Below are 19,132 nucleotides of genomic sequence, written 5' to 3'. Positions count from 1 at the left end.
GTGCGTATTCAAAAAAAAAAAGCACAATATTTTATGTACAAGAACACGTTATGTGCAGATTTTAATAATAATTTTAAAAAATATAAGTAAACCTCCTTTTTTTTCAATAACAATGTTATCATATCTATACAGGCGCACACTCTAAGCAAACAACGAATTTCACGACACGGAGCTGCGCCAAGCGACAGTTCTTCAAGAGGCTTTCATCGGCTGCCTAAAGCGTCTAATCCGCGCATGCGTACAAGAGAATTTCATTAAGAAAGTGTAACTGTGAATTTCACAGCTCCAAGCAAGTTTTATTTTTGTTATTATATGAATTTGGAGATACCGACATTAAAGTTAATGATTTTATAATGTACAAAATAAAATAATAATAATAATAATAATAATAATAATAATAAACAAACATATTATTTTTAATTTTATCATTAATATTGTGTAGAAATAACTTGGGGGTGCTGCAGTCCCACAGCTCCATGCACGAGCCGCCACTGGGAGTTAGTCTTCTCAGATTCCAAGAAGATGGAAGACATCTCATGGGGGCGATGAAATGGGGGTGGTTGGCAGCTAAACTGATAGCAAAATTCCCACCCATCTAAGGATGACACAGAGAAATAGGGATGTGACTTTGACTGTGGAAATTGAATAATGATCCAGAGAAATCAGATTTGCATCTGTTATGCATGAGAAAGCTTTTGTTCCAGATGTGCTGAACATCAGGACACAAACCACTTGAGGACACAACCAAGAGGCACGAAACTGGATGTAAAAGGCAAGTTCTACTTTGTTTTTTATAAACCCCTCAAAAGGGTTGATGTGCCATAAAAGTGAACATTGACACCCAATATAAATAGACTCTCCTTCCCCACAGGAGTTCATTATGGGTGATTGGATAAGTCCCCAGAACAGAAATAGAAGTTTATGGTATAGAAATATAATAAACTTGTGAACACGAAGAGAATATCATTCAGAATCTAATGGCTGATATTACTAAGGAAACACAGATCTTGAATCTAATTGTAAAGTACTGGAGATATGTTCTACATAGTCCATGGTCAAAAACGGTTGTCACCAGACTATGTGATAAACCCTAGGAGTAAACTATACTTAGACTCCTGCGGAGGTTTGGGGAAGGTTTTGCCCACTCTATGGATTGCAATGATCTCTTCTGCTTACTATAAAGACCAGGAGAATATACATCTTGGGGTTATGTGCACATCGCAGTCGAACTGATGTATACTTACTGGTCCGCAACATTAACACCAGAAATTTATTTATCAAACATGACAAAAAAAACAAAAAACAAAACAAAACAAGAAGCTGTTCTTAATCCTTGATACTTTTTCTTTCTTCTTTCCTTTCCTTTATGCATAAATAAGCTGAAAATTATAATAATAATTTGTTGTTACTTTCCATCCCCAACAGGCCAATATATTTGCAAATAGTAAACAGAATGGTCTTAGATAAATAATATAAAATATATTATGAAAAATAAAAAAATACTTACAAGAAAGTGATTTAATAGAATGATATTTTTCTCCCCAGTGATCAAACCATCCAGTCCAAAATTCCATCACCATCAGTGGATATTTTGGGTTGCTATCTCTGATTGCTTTGAAGATTTTGTGACCTTTGTTAAAATTTGCAAAATTTGCAGTAGGAAGAGCTGAAATTGAAACAGAATTTTGACATACAAATCTCTGGAAAAAGATTAATGTAATTATATATATATATATATATTACATTAATCTTGGACTTGGAATGAGCCATAGATTTCATCTAACAAAACTTGTTGAGAATTGCTTCTGTTCACAACAAAAATATTTTTTCTGATATAAACACTTATGACAAAGCTTCATTCATTGTAGATTTACCACAATAAGAATCAAAATGCAATCGTATTTATTTAATTCATTTCCTCATTCTTTGTTTTTTTCACTCTGACTAAAGGGAAATTCATTCGTAGCTAAAAGTTTGTATAATGACCAAGAAATACTTCCAATTTTTTCATTCAATATATAGCATGTCTATAAGTGTATATATTTATATGGATAGGATTCACTTCTAAAATAATTTTGGAACACAGCAAAGTAGGGTAATGTGAGGTAATAGGTATTAGGCAAATCAATAAACAAATAGTCCCTAAATTTCAGTTTATTTTGAGCATGGGATGATTATTCTTCTAATCTATATATCTATAAAAGTTGAGTGTCTGTGTGTGTGTGTGTGTGTGTGTACATTTCCCTACGCAATAACTGTCAATTTTAACTCTACAGGCTCTAAATTTGATATACAAGGTATTAAGATTTGGGAAAATCTTTGTAATCCGTTTTCAGCCAGAAATTTAGATATTAAGGGGTCGAAGTTCAACGATTTGACCTTTGAGAACTCTACCAAACTCCTCCAACAATTTTCGGTATTGAAATTTTAGATATAGGTTCCTTAGACATGGATCTAACTTAATAAGTTGTTTTGAGCCCAAAACAATAAATGTTAAGGGGTCAAAGTTTAAAAAAAATTTACCTCTGCTGTCTCTACCAAATTATTCAGACGATTTCTGGTCTAAACATTTGAAATTTTACATACAGGGTATTCAGAGATATGGCAAGCTTTTTAATCGGTTTGGGTCGAAAATTTTTAGTTACCAATATATAAATGTATGATATTTTGGAAAGTTATCCTCTCCTTTCGATTGTCTAGCCTTAATTTTAATCCATGTCACTTACGGTTTGGTGGTGGTTGTAACAGCAAAGACGTCAGATTTTTTCCCCGTTCTTTTCCTCCTTCGCGGTACGGGTTTGAGCTTACCTTTCTACTACCACTTTTTTTTTTTTTTTTGCTCAACATACACATTCAAACACCCGGGCAACGCCGGGAGTAAATGCTAGTTTATATATATATATATATATATATATATATATATATATTATATATATATACACACACACACACACACACACACATGCTACACACACACACACACACACACACTCACACACACATTATATATATATATATATATATATATATATATATATATATATATATATATATATATATGACTTGTATGTAATATACTGAGTTCGTGTAATTCAGTAAATTTTCATATACCAACGAGTTTTAAGCCAAAAAGAGTTGACTTAAGGAGTAAGATACAAAATTATCATATTTCATAATTGAGCATTAAATACTGTGAAAGCAAAATCAAGACTTCAAAAAAGATGTTGATGGCAACTAAAAGTGTATTTCGTTTTACGTTACAATTGTTTCCATGTCCAGTCGACAATTTCAAACATTATATCGTTTGAAAATTTTTAAAACCAGCATTTCTTCAGACTTTATGAATAAAAACACTTTTGACAATAGAGCATTTTTGAAGAGAAAGAAAAATGAAAAATTCCCTTAACGGGAAAAGCATGTGAGAAACATTTACCTTTACGTTACGGAAAAGCCCATTTAAATATTAATATATCGCCTAATTTTCGTATCCTTATTTAAGAACAGAGTCATTAGAAGTTTCCATGGAAAACCCTAAGCCATTTAAAATTTTTTTTTATATATCCCATTCGTTGAGTTCCTAAATTAGATCTCGCTGTTTCTTTATTTCCCAATAATTAATTTTTTTATAAAAAGAATTTTTTAATTTTTATTTCTATATTTATAGTATGTCCGTAACAACCTTGCAATAACGTTACGGTTAATTTTAGTTTCGTATTAGCGGCAAGTAATGTTTACAGATTATCGCTATTTTAGTACTTAGATATAAGGTCATTTTAGGTTTAAAGTTTAATTGAATATGAGAATAAATAAAAAGGCTGTATTATATATATAAATCCTTGTACAACATTTCGGGTGAGGTATTCTAATCTATTATTATTTAATGTTTTAAAATTCATTGTCATTCTACTTGAATACATTTTCATATCGTTACTAAAGACAATTATGAAGGGAGATAATACAATTATGTTGTTAATTGCTGCTAGTTAATTCTGTTGGAAACTGGGTCGATTTTATTTCCTTCTAGCGGGGGTACCCGGCGTTGCCCGAGTGTTTGTTTCCGGGACGGGGGGGGGGGAGTTTTAAAAAATGTTATGGTAGGTAAGTAGGAAGGATCAAACCCGGAGTCATGAGTAAAAGTAGGAAAATAAAGTGTGAAAAAAAAAAAAAAAAAAACCATCTGCAACGTTAACAGTTCGGCCACCAAGAAAAGTCCATTCCAGTTGTTTAGGAAAAAAAAAAAAAAAAAAAAAAAAACAACTACGGTAGGTCGGCGCGAACGTGAAAATATAATGTGAATTGTCCAGCATGCTAACCACTACGCCACAGAGCACTGCAGCTTAGTTTAGTGATTTTAAATAACTTAACATGAAAGAACTACGAAGCCAAACCGGTGTTCTCTTCTCAACTGTTCCTTGTGAACGATCCCCAAACGGTGTTAAGTGGTGGCAGGGGGAGGAGGAATTTATTAGAGAGAAAATATTTTACCACTTCCATTGATCTTAACCGATTTTGGCCGTGACTTCTCAGCAGAAAAAGTATAGAAATCTAAGATTATCGAGGAATTTGAGAAATAATAAGCCTATAACACACCTCAGATATTGTTCTGCCGTTTGTGCATATTATATTTGCATGAAATATCTTGATTTTTAATCCTATTAATGCCAAAATCAGACGGGAAAAAATGAGTTCATTTTATTTATATAGAGATAACAGCTAAAGGGAGATAATTCAGACCGTTTGATGTTTTCAGTCTACTGATTACTAGAAGGCGTCTATCATTTAATAATTAATTTAATCAGACAGATCCAGGATGTGTTACGATGGTTTATTTAACAAATTAAGGATATAAATTATGTTTTAATCTTAAAAAATTGTTTTTTACCCATGGGTTTAACCCACATCTGTTATTAATCACTTATGCTGCTCATGTCTTATAATTTGTGTGTTGTGTTCTTGGGTGTCTAAATAAAACAGTATATATCCTCTAATTATTACAATTATTACAGCAAAACCACCCAATAGCTACAAATGTGTTTCACTCCGATGAGAAGATGTCTACTCCTGCATTTATGGGTAAAAACATTTAGAACAAGGAGTAAAGTAAGTGAATAAGTAAATCAGTATGGTTTCTACCAACTTAAGATGTCAGAAGACAAAATCAATTAAATTAATTTTCAGCCCTCAAATTGCTAATTTAATTTTTAATAAAAGATAGTTTATTGTTAAGTTGTTTTATTGATTTGAAGAGGGTATCACTTATTTCACCATCAATACTGCTACAACTGAATACAAAAATACTCATCATTATGGAAAAAATTCCATTCTTAGATGAGCTTTATACTTTATTTATATTTCTTACCCGGTTTAGAATAATAGAAACTATATTCGCATGTTAGATTTGGATCCTTCATTTAGATTATAACATTTCTAGCTATTTAACTCTACATTAAAATTTAATCCTAGCATCCGATGATCCTTATTGTTGTAGAAAGTTATACCTCAGTTACATTTAAGGCGTGATAGCAGAAATCTATTCCTGTGAAGACATCCCTGTATGGCATCTAGTCTTTTATTCAAAATTTCCTCTTTGGAATTCACTATGTGGAAAGCTTCCAATAAACATAGATTGCACCTTTTTGATTTACTGGGGCTGTACTTCCTCCCCCTGTTCACTACTGACCATATTAATTCAAAGTCTTCATTATTTCTGTTAAGTTCCCTGACCCAATCACCTAATGCAGTTGTATTCCTCTTTTTGTTTTTATTTTTAATGCTGATTCCCCCTGCTATCATTAACGCCATCCCTATTAGTTTCTATCTCAGGTTCCTTTTTAAATGATACTACATGGTTTCTATATCTGTGCTTAAACACTGTTCCCATGGCTCCCAGATATATCCTTTTAGTGTTGTCGGTTTTTATCTTGCATTTATACACTATTTCCGAGGTTATACACACACTATATATATATATATATATATATATATATATATATATGTATGTATATATACACACACACACACATATATACCCACTCTCTCTCTCTCTATATATATATATATATATATATATATACATTATATATACATGATGATTGCAACGTTTCAGACACTGAAAGTCCATGAGCCTTAAGATGACTTTTTTAGTCCTGCCAGCGAATTCACATGCTCAAGCAGTGATAACACTGAAGAGGTCATTGGTATACATACATATATATATATATATATATATATATATATATATACACGCATACATATATACACATACATACAAATATACACATACATGTCTATAAACATACACACATGATGATTGCTGCATCTTTCCAGATAATCGCTGTCACATTGAGTTCTCCTAATCTGGTTGTCCATGCCATCTCAGATAACTCCACACTCCTGCCACAGATTCGCACACTTTGAAGCAGATGTGACATACAAATTGAGCAATTTCCACTGAGTTGCCTTCCTCTGGAGGTTGAAGGGTATTCATATGAACAATCACATGTCTTCTCAAACCAGCAGTAGACTTGCAAACTTTGCTGCATATTAAACTGATCATTTGGTTCGGACTAATAGCTGCAAAGTTGACCTGAATAGGAGTTTTGTATAACTTAAAGTCGTTGACGTAGCCAGCTTTTGACAAAAGCACTCGTTCACAAGTGCGCATTTCCAGTTCTGTGTGTCATGGTTAAGACCATCAATTAAACCTTTGCGAAGCTCTCGCTTCAGATTGCGGTAGCCCTGCTATCTTTTCTCTAGAGCATCACAACTTTCACGTACAAGCTTTCGCCACTTCGGCTTTTGCAGAGTAAGTTATTCCCATGTGTCAATGTCGATTTGTAAGATTTTCAGATTATTCTTTTTTGAGTCCCTGAACCTCTTCCTTGGCTTTTGTTGAGGGTGCTTGCCATTTTCCAGCTTCCCATAAAAAATTTGTTTTGGCAGCCTACAATCTTTCCTTCGAACCAGGTGGCCCACCCAACATATGTGAGATCTGATTACAAAGGTCTCAGCACTAGAGCAACATGCTCTCACAAGGAATTCAGTATCGGGTACTTGTGCTTGCCACTTCAAGCATTTTTGGTGAAATTGTTCAAGCCATTTAATGTGCCTTTGATGCAATGTCCATGTCTCCGATGAATACAACAGTGTGGTTAGCACACAGGTTTGTAAATGAAGATCTTAGTCTTGTCTGTGATACCATGATCAGACCACACTCTCTTCTTCAGCCTTCCAAAAGCTACAGATGCCTTCTGAATTCGTCTGCGGATTTCAGTGTCGAGACAGCCATTTCTCGACAGAGAACTACCAAGGTACACAAATGAATCCATTACTCCCAGTTAGTACCACAGACCATGATGTTCAGCTCCACGTATGACTGGCCCGGTGCAGGAGTGAACATCACCTTTGTTTTAGACTGATCCTCAGACCAAAGGCAGTGCAGGAGTCAGCAAAGCTATCCATTATATATTGCATATCAGTCTCAGTGTGTGACAAAAAAAACAGCATCATCTGCATACAGTAACTCCTTGACTAAGATGTGATGCAGCTTGGTTCTGGCATTAAATCTTCTAAGATTAAAAATGCGCCCTGTGGTTTGAAACTTTAACATAACACCCTTATCGCAATCCTGAAATGCATGAGCAAGTTGAACAGCAAAATATATAGAGAAAAGTCTAGGGGGTTGAAATATCACCTTGTTTGGCACCATTGTCAACTGGGATTTCATCAGACAATTTTCCGTTAAACAAAACTCAAGCTTTCATGTCTCTGTGCAGTTCCTTGAATATTCTAACAAAGGTTGGAGGATACCCTACTTTCTCTAAGATCAACCAGAGAGCATCCCTGCTGACGGTGTCAAATGCTTTGATTATATCCACAAACACTTGATATAGCGTTATATATATATATATATATATATATATATATATATATATATATATACAAACTATATATAAACACACATATATACACACTATATATATACACACACACTATATATATATATATATATATATATACACACACACACATATATATATATATATATATATATATATATATATATATATATGTGTTGTTCAATGCATTTCTCCTGAACTTGCTGAACTGAAAAAATCATATCCATAGTTCTTCTGCCAGACCTAAAGCCACTTTGTGACTCTGGAATAGCATTAGGACAAACATCCTCAAGTAACCTGTTTAATAGATGTTGTGCAAGAACTTTCCTAGCAGCTTCCAAAAGCGTGATCTCGCGGTAGGGGTCACAAACATTCTTCTTTCTCTTTCCTTTAAACAGGGTCACCAAAACACCATCAATCTAATCCTGTGGAACAGGTGCACCTTCCTAGATTTCCTCAACAAAAGCAATGATAGCATTAGCAATATTCACATCTCCAATCTTAAGAATTTCCACCGGAACACCATCCAAATCAGGTGCCTTGCCACCGTTGACTTGTACAATAGCCAACTGCACTTCAACCAGATTAGGCAAATGATCCATTCTGAATATGATATCACATTGTGGTAGGCTATCAATTGCATCAGCATCTACTGCTGAGGGATATTTTCTGGATCCTTAATGACAACAGAACCATCCTTAGACATCAGGGGAGATATTGAAGAGGTAGGAGGATCAAATACTTGGCGCAGGAGTCCATAAAATTCCTTAGCTTCTTGGATCTGCTCCCTTATCTTCATCCACCATTGGTTTTTCATTTTTTTTAACTCACGTTGCAATGTGGCTTTGACCTCTTTGTACTGTTGCAAATTAGTTGTATGATCAGAATGATCTTCACAAAGTAATGATTCATAAATTGTGTTTATTCATCAGCAACTAATTAATTTCAAGATTGTTGTCGTCAAACCAGTCCTTGTTCTTATCTCTCTTGAAGCCAAAAACTTCAGCATTAGCAGAATAAACCTGAGTCTTGAAATTCACTCATGTACCATCAAATGCAAGATTATCAAGCTTTTCTGCCATACTCTTTTGAACTTTAGGCAACTTTAATTTGGCGACATCAATACGACTAGGTACCTTAAAGCCACTATGACAAACTTTCTTACAGAATCATAGATTAAACTTTCCTCTCCCAACTTATGATTGATGTTACATTCAGCACTGCGCATGACACCAACAGTATATGCATCTCGAAGGTCGCATTTTTGAGTTATGATGAAATCAATTAGGCGACCATACTTTGAACGTGGATGTATCTAAGTAGCTTTATGCCTCAGTTTACAGAAAAAAAAGTGTTACAGATAGCAAAATTAAATTCTGAACACAGCTTTAGTAGCTTAAGGCCATTAGCATTCATGGTACCGATACCATAGCGGCCAAGTGGACTCCAGGTTTCATAGTCTTTCCCAACACGGGCATTGAAATCACCAAGAATAACAAGTTTTTCATTAATTTGTGTAGATGCAACAACAGAGCGCAGAGACTCGTAGAAACACAAGATGTCATCTTCATTCGCTTGAAGGGTTGGTGCATAGACAGAAAGAATAGAGAGGAATCTTGTGTGAGAGAGGAACACAAAGTTTCATGATGCCGTCACAGATACAACTAAGGATGTTTTAATCGCAAAACCGACTCCAACATTTCTACGGATACCCTCCAGTTTACCAATCAAAAAGAGAGTGCAGCCTGATGATACCTTTGTCATTTGATCTTCTCTGATAGAGCAACAATAGCTATATCAAATCTCCGTAGCTCTGCAGTGACAAGCGCTGTCCTGCACTCTGGACAGTTGGATGACCCAAGAAGAGTGCATACATTCCAACACCATAAATTGATTTTTACTCCTTTTTGGAGATACATTTTTGTTTTCTTCCTGCTTACATGAACCACCGTTAGCTGCAGGAGACTAACCAGTGATAGTATGACAGATAATTTTTAGTGCACCTTTTCTAGCACTTTCTCAAGATATTGGGTGAGCAATGCTCTCCCTGAATAGGGCTGCTCAGTCACAGGAACCCCCCACTGGAGTTGGCCTCTGTCATGTGAAGACACAACAATGATAAGATAGGGTTCCTGTCACCTCTGTGCAGATTTGTGACTGTGTCCCTCCAGCTGCAATAGAAATGAATGACAGATAAAGTTAAGATATAAAAAGATAAAAAATAAAAGATAAATCTCACGTAACATCTGTACATCATTGTATTAAAGTGACAAGCTCTTGTATACACGAGTGCCACTCTCTAAGTCTCAGCAACAATAATCCAGTGACAAGCCATTGCAAGATGACTGGTAATTGCTTGGACTGTAGATTTCTCGTAAGAGTTGTCCTCTCCTAGAAGGATTGCCTCCACCACAGTTTGCAGGAGCTCCTTCTACCCCATTAATTTCATTTACCCATGACTGGAACTTAGGTAGCTGGGCACCAGAGCATGGTCCACACACCGGTGGGTCATGAATGCCACAGTAAACAGAGCCTAAGTTCTTCTGGAGGTTTCTGTCAGGGTTACCTCACCCTTAACCTTTGGTTCAAAAACCTTATCCCACAAGGCAATGGAGATTCAGTTTTCTGGTGCTGAACACTCGCCATTTACCAGAAACCTGTTAATGTAGCAGAACTCATGATGTGCACGTGGGATGATTAGATTGGGAGAAGGTATGTAAAATAATGATTCTAGACATATCTTGATTTAAATGTTCGTAAGGGTACATAGAAATAATGTGAGCTGATTCTTTTATTTTTACTCGTCCTGGGATGATTATTCTTCTAATAGATACATGAAGTTAGATTTGTGTATATATTTATATATTTGTATATATAACTACTTAATTTACTCACATAAAATTAATATACAAAAGTATAGATTTATGCGTAAACTTTAAAAGTGCTCAATATGTAGGTAGCGCTAGTTTTCATATTTTCGATATTATGACCACAAAAGTACATTCAACAATAAAAAACACCGTATGAAAACAACACTAGCGAATAAATAATGGGAACTCAAAAAAAAGCGGATATTTGCCGGTAGTCAAATGGAAAATAATAAGACAAGCTACCACATGTAAGACCTAGACGACCCATGTAGATTATGCCTTCATGAAAAATTTGCTATCCTGTACTTTAAAGAACCCCAACATCTATTAAAGTGTAGAAGAGAAATAGCAAACAACTGTGTTCACAAGATAAAATTTACTCTAGGATAGCGATACAAAATAGTTTTAAAACTAACAAAAACAATAGAAAATAAACAAATAAATAAATTAGATAAACATGAATATACATAAATGATCACACATATATGTATGTGCATATATGTATGTACACATATATATATTTATATATAAACTAACATTACAAAAAAAAAAACCAAAAAAAAAACCTAGATTTAAAACAGATCAAGAAACTAGATATCCAGGCTAAATAGAGCACACACAAAGGAACAAGTCAACCAGAGGTCAAATAGGCCTTTGTCCGATAAGTGCATGCCCATTGGCTGATAGGAAGGGCGCGGTGAGTACTAGAAAGCTGATTGGCTAACTAAAATCTCAATAGGAGATGCGCATATAAAAACGAAAAACAACCACAACATTCGTGCATAAGCCTGAAGAGTCCTAGAGTGGATGAAACGCAGAATATTCAGTGTAGCTTAATCGCCATATACATTTTATAACTTACTATTTGTATATATATATATATATATATATATATATACCTATTAACCTATCATCATGAATTTTGGATTACAGCTGCTATGCATAAAAGTGTATAATGTCGGTTATATTTAATTTAATTTTATGCAAATGCACAGGGGGTAAAATGGGGTCGAAGCCCCTAATGGAAATTAAACCATCTATGTTTTTGAAATTTTAAGAATAGACATAAAGAATAAATAACAATTAATAAATATTACTCAAATTTTAGTTTCTTAAGATTATTTAAAAATATTTTAGGTACCTTCCCTCGAAAAATGCAAATATTTTAGATTTGCATTACATTTGATCCATAGTCATTAGATCAAGCAATATTAAGCAATTGAGTTCAATATCTTCTGAAATTGTAGGGATTTCTAGAATAAGAATCATGTAATCTTTGTAAAGGAAACATAAAAGTGGTGCAAAACTTATATTTGGAGAATTAATTTTACCCCTCCTAATCTCTACTATTAAAGAAATGTGCGTTTGTGTGTATGTCTGTGAGTTCCTTCCTCATGTAGAGAATAGGAACGACCATTAATACGGGACACACAAAAGAGTGACACCGTCGTCTGATTAGTAGTATATATAGAGCACGCACGCACGCACCAGGGAAAGAACGACGACTACGACGATAGTCGACTCGGAAACCTTACATGGCGCTACGAACAGGATTTATTTTTTCAACATAATTTCTTTTGCACGATTTTTGGAGTATAATGGCGTCAGGACAACACGAGGACGGCCAATACATGCAGTTGATTCAACAAATAATAAATCTGCAAAGAGAAAACAATGAGCTTCGCGGAGGGAGTGCCTCGAGTCGGTCTAACACCAAGAAACCAGACCGGCCACGTATCGAACATGGATTCACCGACGCGGACTGGGCGCTTTTCATCGACTCGTGGGCCCGATACAAACAAATGTGCGGCCTTACCGACCCCGTGGAAATCCGCAATGAACTAAGGACAGCCTGCTCAAATGAGATAAATAGACTTTTATTTGACTTAGTTGGGCCTGAAACCCTCAATTCTGTCACAGAGGAACAACTCTTAAGGCATATACAGTTCATTGCGGTGAAAGGTCTACACCCGGAGGTGCATAGACATAAATTTCATAACATCAGACGGGGGAGGGACCCGCACAGTTCTTGGCAAAGCTTCGGTCCCAGGCACGGTTTTGCAATTTCACGCTTCTGTGCCCCAACGAGAACTGCCGGCAAGCCGTAAACTATTCGGAGGACATGGTAGCTGGCCAACTCGTAGCTGGTCTGGCAAATGCGGAGTACCAGTGTAAATTGCTGGCCGAAGCAAATATTCTAACCACTGTGGAGCAGAAGCTTCACAGGCTGGTTAGTTTAGAAACTACAGAGACGTCTGCTCCTCAGTTGCAACGAGGCTCAGAGGGACACTCGACTTTTGGCCTACTAACAACCGAGAAAAAACCATCTCGGAAGGAGCAGCCGCTCAAAACCCCTCAGAATAGTCCTTGTGAAGGGTGTGGGAGGACCTCACACCCCAGTGGGTTAAAAGGGCGGAAGAACTGCCCGGCGAGGGGGCTAAAATGTTTTAATTGTGGCGTCACAGGCCACTTACAAAGAGTGTGCCGGAAACAGGAGAGGTCGACGGCGGAGTCAACAAACGATGCCACACGTCAATCGAATATTTTCGGCAGCAGAATGGAGGGGGCACCGGCATGTTACAATCAAAAAGGTAGAATAGCAGCAGTGCCACACCTTGCATGGAGCAGTGGTGGGTTCAGGAGAAGTCCCCCTGAGCCACCACCCTCATTAATGGTCGATGTGTCCCTGATACCAGAGTCCCAGGCTAAATTCGGGTGCGCTTTGGATAAGGGAGTAAGCCGTCGAAAACACCGCATCCAGGCCATTGCAGATACCGGTGCCCAGACGTGTTTGAGTGGCCCAGAAATATTGAAAATATTAGGGTGCACCAGCAGGATCCTGATACCTACCACCCACAGGATACGGGGAATCACAGACGAACCCCTAGATATCAAGGGGGTGGTCCTGACTCAGATTAAGCTCGGTCAGAATGAAACGCGACAAGTGGTCTACGTTTCAGAAAACACGTCAGGATTCTACTTGTCAGAATCGGCCCTCAAAGACCTAGGAGTAATCAATTGCGACTTCCCGCATCGAGTATCAAAGGCCGATTTATCGGCTTCAGAAAGTGGGACAGCACCGTGTTGATGTCCGAAAAGAGAATCCGTCCCGGACAAGCCAGCGAGGATCCCGTTTACCCCCACTGGAGATAATAGGGAACGGTTAGAGAAGTGGTTACGTGAACACTTTAAGTCCAGCGCATTCAACACCTGCCCCCATCAACCGTTACAAGTCATGTTAGGGAGGCCGCTGGATATAACTTTTATCCCGGGGGCGAAACCATCGGCCATACACACACCCATTCCAGTCCCTCATCACTGGAAGAAAAGGGTAAAGGATGATTTGGATCGAGATGTTGCGTTGGGTATTATCGAACCGGTACCAGCAGGCACACCTACGATCTGGTGTTCGAGGATGGTAGTCGCTCCAAAGAAAGACGGGTCACCAAGAAGGACAGTAGACCTACAAAAATTGAATGCAGCAACGATGAGAGAGACTCATCACACACCGTCCCCTTTTAATCAGGTGTCCGTGGTGCCTGCCCAAACCAAAAAAACTGTCTTGGACGCATGGAATGGGTACCATAGTCTGCCACTCTCCCCAAAAGCCCGGGACGCGACCACGTTCATAACGGAATGGGGTTGTTATCGGTATCTCAGGGCTCCCCAGGATTTTCACACATCCGGGGACGGGTACACGCGCCGGTTCGATGACATCACAGTTGACATGCCTCGAAAGACCCGGTGTATAGACGACACACTCCTATGGGACAGGTCCTTAGAATTGGCTTTCTGGCATACTCTGGACTATATTACCCATTGTGGTAAAAGTGGGATAGTCTTTAACCCTGACAAATTTCAATTTGCTGACGATGAAGTTGAATTTGCCGGCTTTGTGATAACCTCGGACGGCGTGAAGCCAACTAAAAAAATGACGGAGGCTATTCTCAATTTCCCGACCCCAACGAGCATTACTGGTATCAGGTCCTGGTTTGGTTAACCAGGTGTCGTATACATTTGCACAGGCCGATATAATGGCCCTTTTTCGAGAGTTGCTGCGGACAAAGAACCGTAAATTTTACTGGGATGACACATTGAATAGACTTTTCGAAGAGTCGAAGAGGAATATCGTTCAGAAAATCGAAGAAGGGGTGAAAACCTTCGATATGAACAGAGCGACCTGCCTTTCAACCGACTTCAGTAAGGTTGGCATTGGGTATTTTCTGTTCCAGAAGCATTGCCAATGCCCAACGGAATTAGGTCCCAACTGTGGTAAGGACCATTGGAAGATGATTTTGGCCGGGTCTCGCTTCACGAAAGATGCAGAATCTCGTTATTCCCCTATAGAGGGGGAGGCTCTAGCGCTGATTTATGGCTTGGAATCTTGTAGGATGTTCATCCTGGGATCCCCAGACCTATTGGTCACCGTGGACCACCAGCCCCTAGTGAAAATTTTCTCGGATCAGATCCTGGAGAATATAAAAAATCCCCGCCTGTTCTTATTCAAGGAGCGATCGTTGATGTACAGGTTCCAGATTAGGCATGTTCCTGGGAAACTCAACGCAGCACCGGACTGCACATCCCGATACCCCGCGCCGTCAAGACACAGCAGACTAAAGGGCACTGACACTTCCCAGCAAATCGAGGGGAGTATACAAGCATCCATCATAGCTGCATACGCACATGACCCCAAGTTCCGAGCGATCACCTGGGATAGGATAGTCGCAGCTGCAGCCACTGACGAGGAGTGCCGAACGTTGGCGTCATACATTCAAGACGGGTTCCCAAGGTCATGCTACGAACTACCACCAGAAATCCGGCAATTCTGGCCGATGGCAGACCAACTATATTGTCTGGAAGGGGTACCCATAAAAGGGGACAAAATTTTGATACCAAAACGGCTTAGAGCCGAGGTGTTAGAGGCATTACACTCCGCCCATCAAGGGGCGAATGGTATGTTGGCTAACGCCAGACAACGGTTATTTTGGCCTGGTTTAGATGCCAGCATCCGACAAACAAGGGCGCAATGTCGGAGTTGCAATTCGATCGCCCCATCCCAGCCTAGGGAACCACTAATGCCACCCATAAACCCGGAATTCCCATTTCAAAAGACAGTCACTGACTTGCTAGATATGCACGGGAAAAGTTACATGGTATACGCGGACCGATATACCGGTTGGATTGAGGTCGCACCACTACCATCAGGAAGGGCTGCAGCGGTGTGTAACACCCTGAGGGTTTGGTTTTGCACGTATGGTGCGCCGGAGGAAATATCATCCGATGGAGGGCCACCATTCGATTCACTAGAATACAAATCGTTCCTAGAAGACTGGGGCGTAAAAAGGCGCATATCATCTGCACATTACCCCCAGAGTAATGGCCGAGCTGAACTGGCCGTAAAAACGGCCAAAAGAATGCTGATGGACTGCGTTGATGGCTACGGACACCTACATCATGATCGGGCAGCACGGGCGATGATGACTCATAGGAATACGCCCAGTCAGGACCTTGGATTGTCGCCGGCGGAAATGCTATATGGTCGAACAGTAAGGGGCCATCTCCCCGCACTTCGCAAAAAATACTGCATCCACAAGCGTTGGACGGAGACTGGAGATTTGAGAGAGAGGGCGATGACGAAAAGGCACGTACTTAACAAAAAACAGTACGACATACACAGCCGCCCCCTCCAACAGCTCCGAGTCGGCGAGTCTGTGCAGGTGCAAAATCAGGAGGGACCAAATCCACGACGATGGGCGAAAACTGGGAGAGTCGTCGAGACAATGGGTAACAGGCAGTACAGGATACGGTTGGATGGTAGCGGCAGGATCACATTACGCAATCGCCGTTTCCTCAGGAAAATCAAACCGGTCATGGATACGCCGGAGTATCCACCCACTCAACAACCCCATCAACCACCTCCCCAAACACCAAGAAGGGAGGACAGCAAACCACCGTGCAACATGCATGAGATGATGGAGGTGGAAGAAGCTGATTGTGACACATCAGAAACAGATATGGAGGTGGACCAAGATCCGATCAACCACAAGCCAATGCAGGCGAGTCCGGTCCCACGACGCAGCATGAGGGTAACACGAGCACCAAGGCCACTTTCCCCTCAAATGCAAGGACCAACTCACTACTACACAGAATTCTCCAGTCACAAGACCACAAAACGACGGTAGTGTGGTCACATGGTGGGGGGAGGGCATGTAGAGAATAGGAACGACCATTAAGACGGGACACACAAAAGAATGACACCGTCGTCTGATTAGTAGTATATATAGAGCACGCACGCACGCACACACCAAGGAAAGAACGACGATTACGACGATAGTCCACTCGGAAACCTTACACCTCATAGATAAAAAAAAGGCAGAGCTCTCTCTCTCTCTCATATATATATATATATATATATATATATATATATATATACACACACACACTATATATATATATATATATATATACACACACGCTATATCTATATATCTATAAAAGAGAACGTGTCTGTCTGTCTGTCTGTCTGTGTGTGTGTGTACATTTTCCTACGCAATAACTGTCAATTTTTAGTCTAAAGACTCAAAATTTGATATACAGGGTATTGCGATTGACGAAAATCTTTGTAATCCGTTTTCAGCCAGAAATTTGGATATTAAGGAGTCAAAATTCAACGATTTAACCTTCAAGAACTCTACCAAAATCCTCCGCCAATTTTGGGTATAAACAATTGAAATTTTAGATATAGGTTCATTGGACATGGATCTAATTTAATAACTAACTTTGAGCCCAACACAGTTAATCTTAAAGAGTCATAATAAGGGTCAAAGTTAAACAAAAATTGACCCCTGCGGTCTCTACCAAATTACTCAGACAATTTCTGGTCTAAACATTTGAAATTTTACATAAAGGGTATTCAGAGATAGAGTAAGCTTTTTAATCGGTTTAGGTCGAAAATTTGAGCTACCAATATATAAATGTCTGTATGTATGTTTGCATGTGTGGCTAAAACTTTCGACACAGGGAGAGATTTTCACAAGATCAGTATAGTTTTGAAGCTCAGCCATTCAGACGACAAATACTGAAAAATTGGCTAAAAACATTAATTTTTTTACCCTCAACTGGGCACTTTTCTACAGGGAGGGTTGGCTTTTTTCACCGATATTTTTGAAGGTCATCCCCTCTTTTCGATTGTCTAGCATTAATTTTAACCTACGTCACTTCCAGTTTGATGGTGGTCGCAACAGCAGAGACGTCACTTTTTTCCCGTTCATTTTCCCCTTCACAGGACGGGTTCGAGCCTACCTTCCTACTACCACTTTTTAAAAATTGTTTTTGCTCTACACACACCTCCAAACACCCTGGCAATGCGGGGCACCCATGCTAGTATAAATATATATATATACATATAGACACACACTATATATTTTGTTTTTACACAGGCATCACCACATTATCAAGGCCAAAAGGCCACACGAGGATAAGGGTTAAAGAGTGTACAGTAGAAATTGGACAATATAGTAACCGTTAGTAATGGAGATTCAGTAAATTTGTTAACTTATATGGAACGGCCCATCAAAAACTTGTTTATGTTAGACTTGTAGTCAGCCAGAAAGCAGAAAAACGAAGACAATTCCATAAGCGTGCAGTTCTAATAAAGAAGCTTTGCTCATGGAATCTACGTTTAGGTTTAGGTACAGATAAAGAGTGGGGGAAACTAGTGATAGTGTTTTCTGCTAGAGGGGTGTTTCTTGTGAAAGTTTGGCGAGGGGGGACATAGAATGGACCTCAGCCGAGCACCTGCCATGAAAATAACGATAAAGCAGAGACAAACTCGCAACATCTCTTCTGTGAGAAAGAGGTTGCAGGGAAGAGAAAAGGACATCCCCCACAGGGATACAAAATCTATTTTAAACTCTATTAAGACAGGATAAGTCCTTTCTAGCAGCTCCTACCCAGATGTGGCAACAGTACTCCATCCTAAGACGTAACTGGCTCTTATATAGATAGAGAATTGCATCAGCAGTGAGATATCTACTGGATCGATAGAAGGATCCCACCATTTTTCCAGCGGCCTTGGCAACGGGTTTAATGTATGTGTTCCATTTAAGATCAGGAATGAATGTCAAGCCCAGAAGCTTGTCAAAACACGAGGCCTCCCCAAGACGAGAGCCATTCATTTCAATTGATGCTAGATGAGGGTCAGAGCGTTGATGATGTAAAGATAAAAGCTTGGTTTTAGATGCATTAAAAGAAACCAGCCACCTCTTTTCCCATTGTACCACTTGCTCAAGATCAAAGGAGAGAGAATAGGAGAGAACTTGGTCGTTTACGGTCTTAGATGTGCTACCATAGATAGTAGTGTCA

General features: G+C 38.8%; 1 protein-coding gene across 4 annotated transcripts in view; it reads right to left on the bottom strand.

Annotated features, from left to right (window-relative positions):
* Positions 1–19,132, bottom strand: part of LOC145248972 (beta-galactosidase-1-like protein 2) — a 1,883,914-nt gene that overhangs the window by 1,215,423 nt on the left and 649,359 nt on the right. For 3 of the 4 annotated variants that reach the window (XM_080110785.1, XM_080110782.1, XM_080110783.1), the window contains one exon: positions 1,508–1,666. The exons of the other annotated variant lie outside the window; for it this stretch is intronic. In XM_080110785.1, the coding sequence (XP_079966911.1) occupies positions 1,508–1,666 (159 nt within the window). The remainder of the gene's footprint in view (positions 1–1,507; positions 1,667–19,132) is intronic. 4 annotated transcript variants of the gene reach the window in all.

Source organism: Euprymna scolopes, chromosome 27 (genome assembly GCF_053919585.1).
Source record: "Euprymna scolopes isolate OS-2025 chromosome 27, ASM5391958v1, whole genome shotgun sequence".
NCBI lineage: Eukaryota > Metazoa > Mollusca > Cephalopoda > Sepiida > Sepiolidae > Euprymna > Euprymna scolopes.
This window is presented reverse-complemented; position numbering and strand designations above follow the sequence as displayed.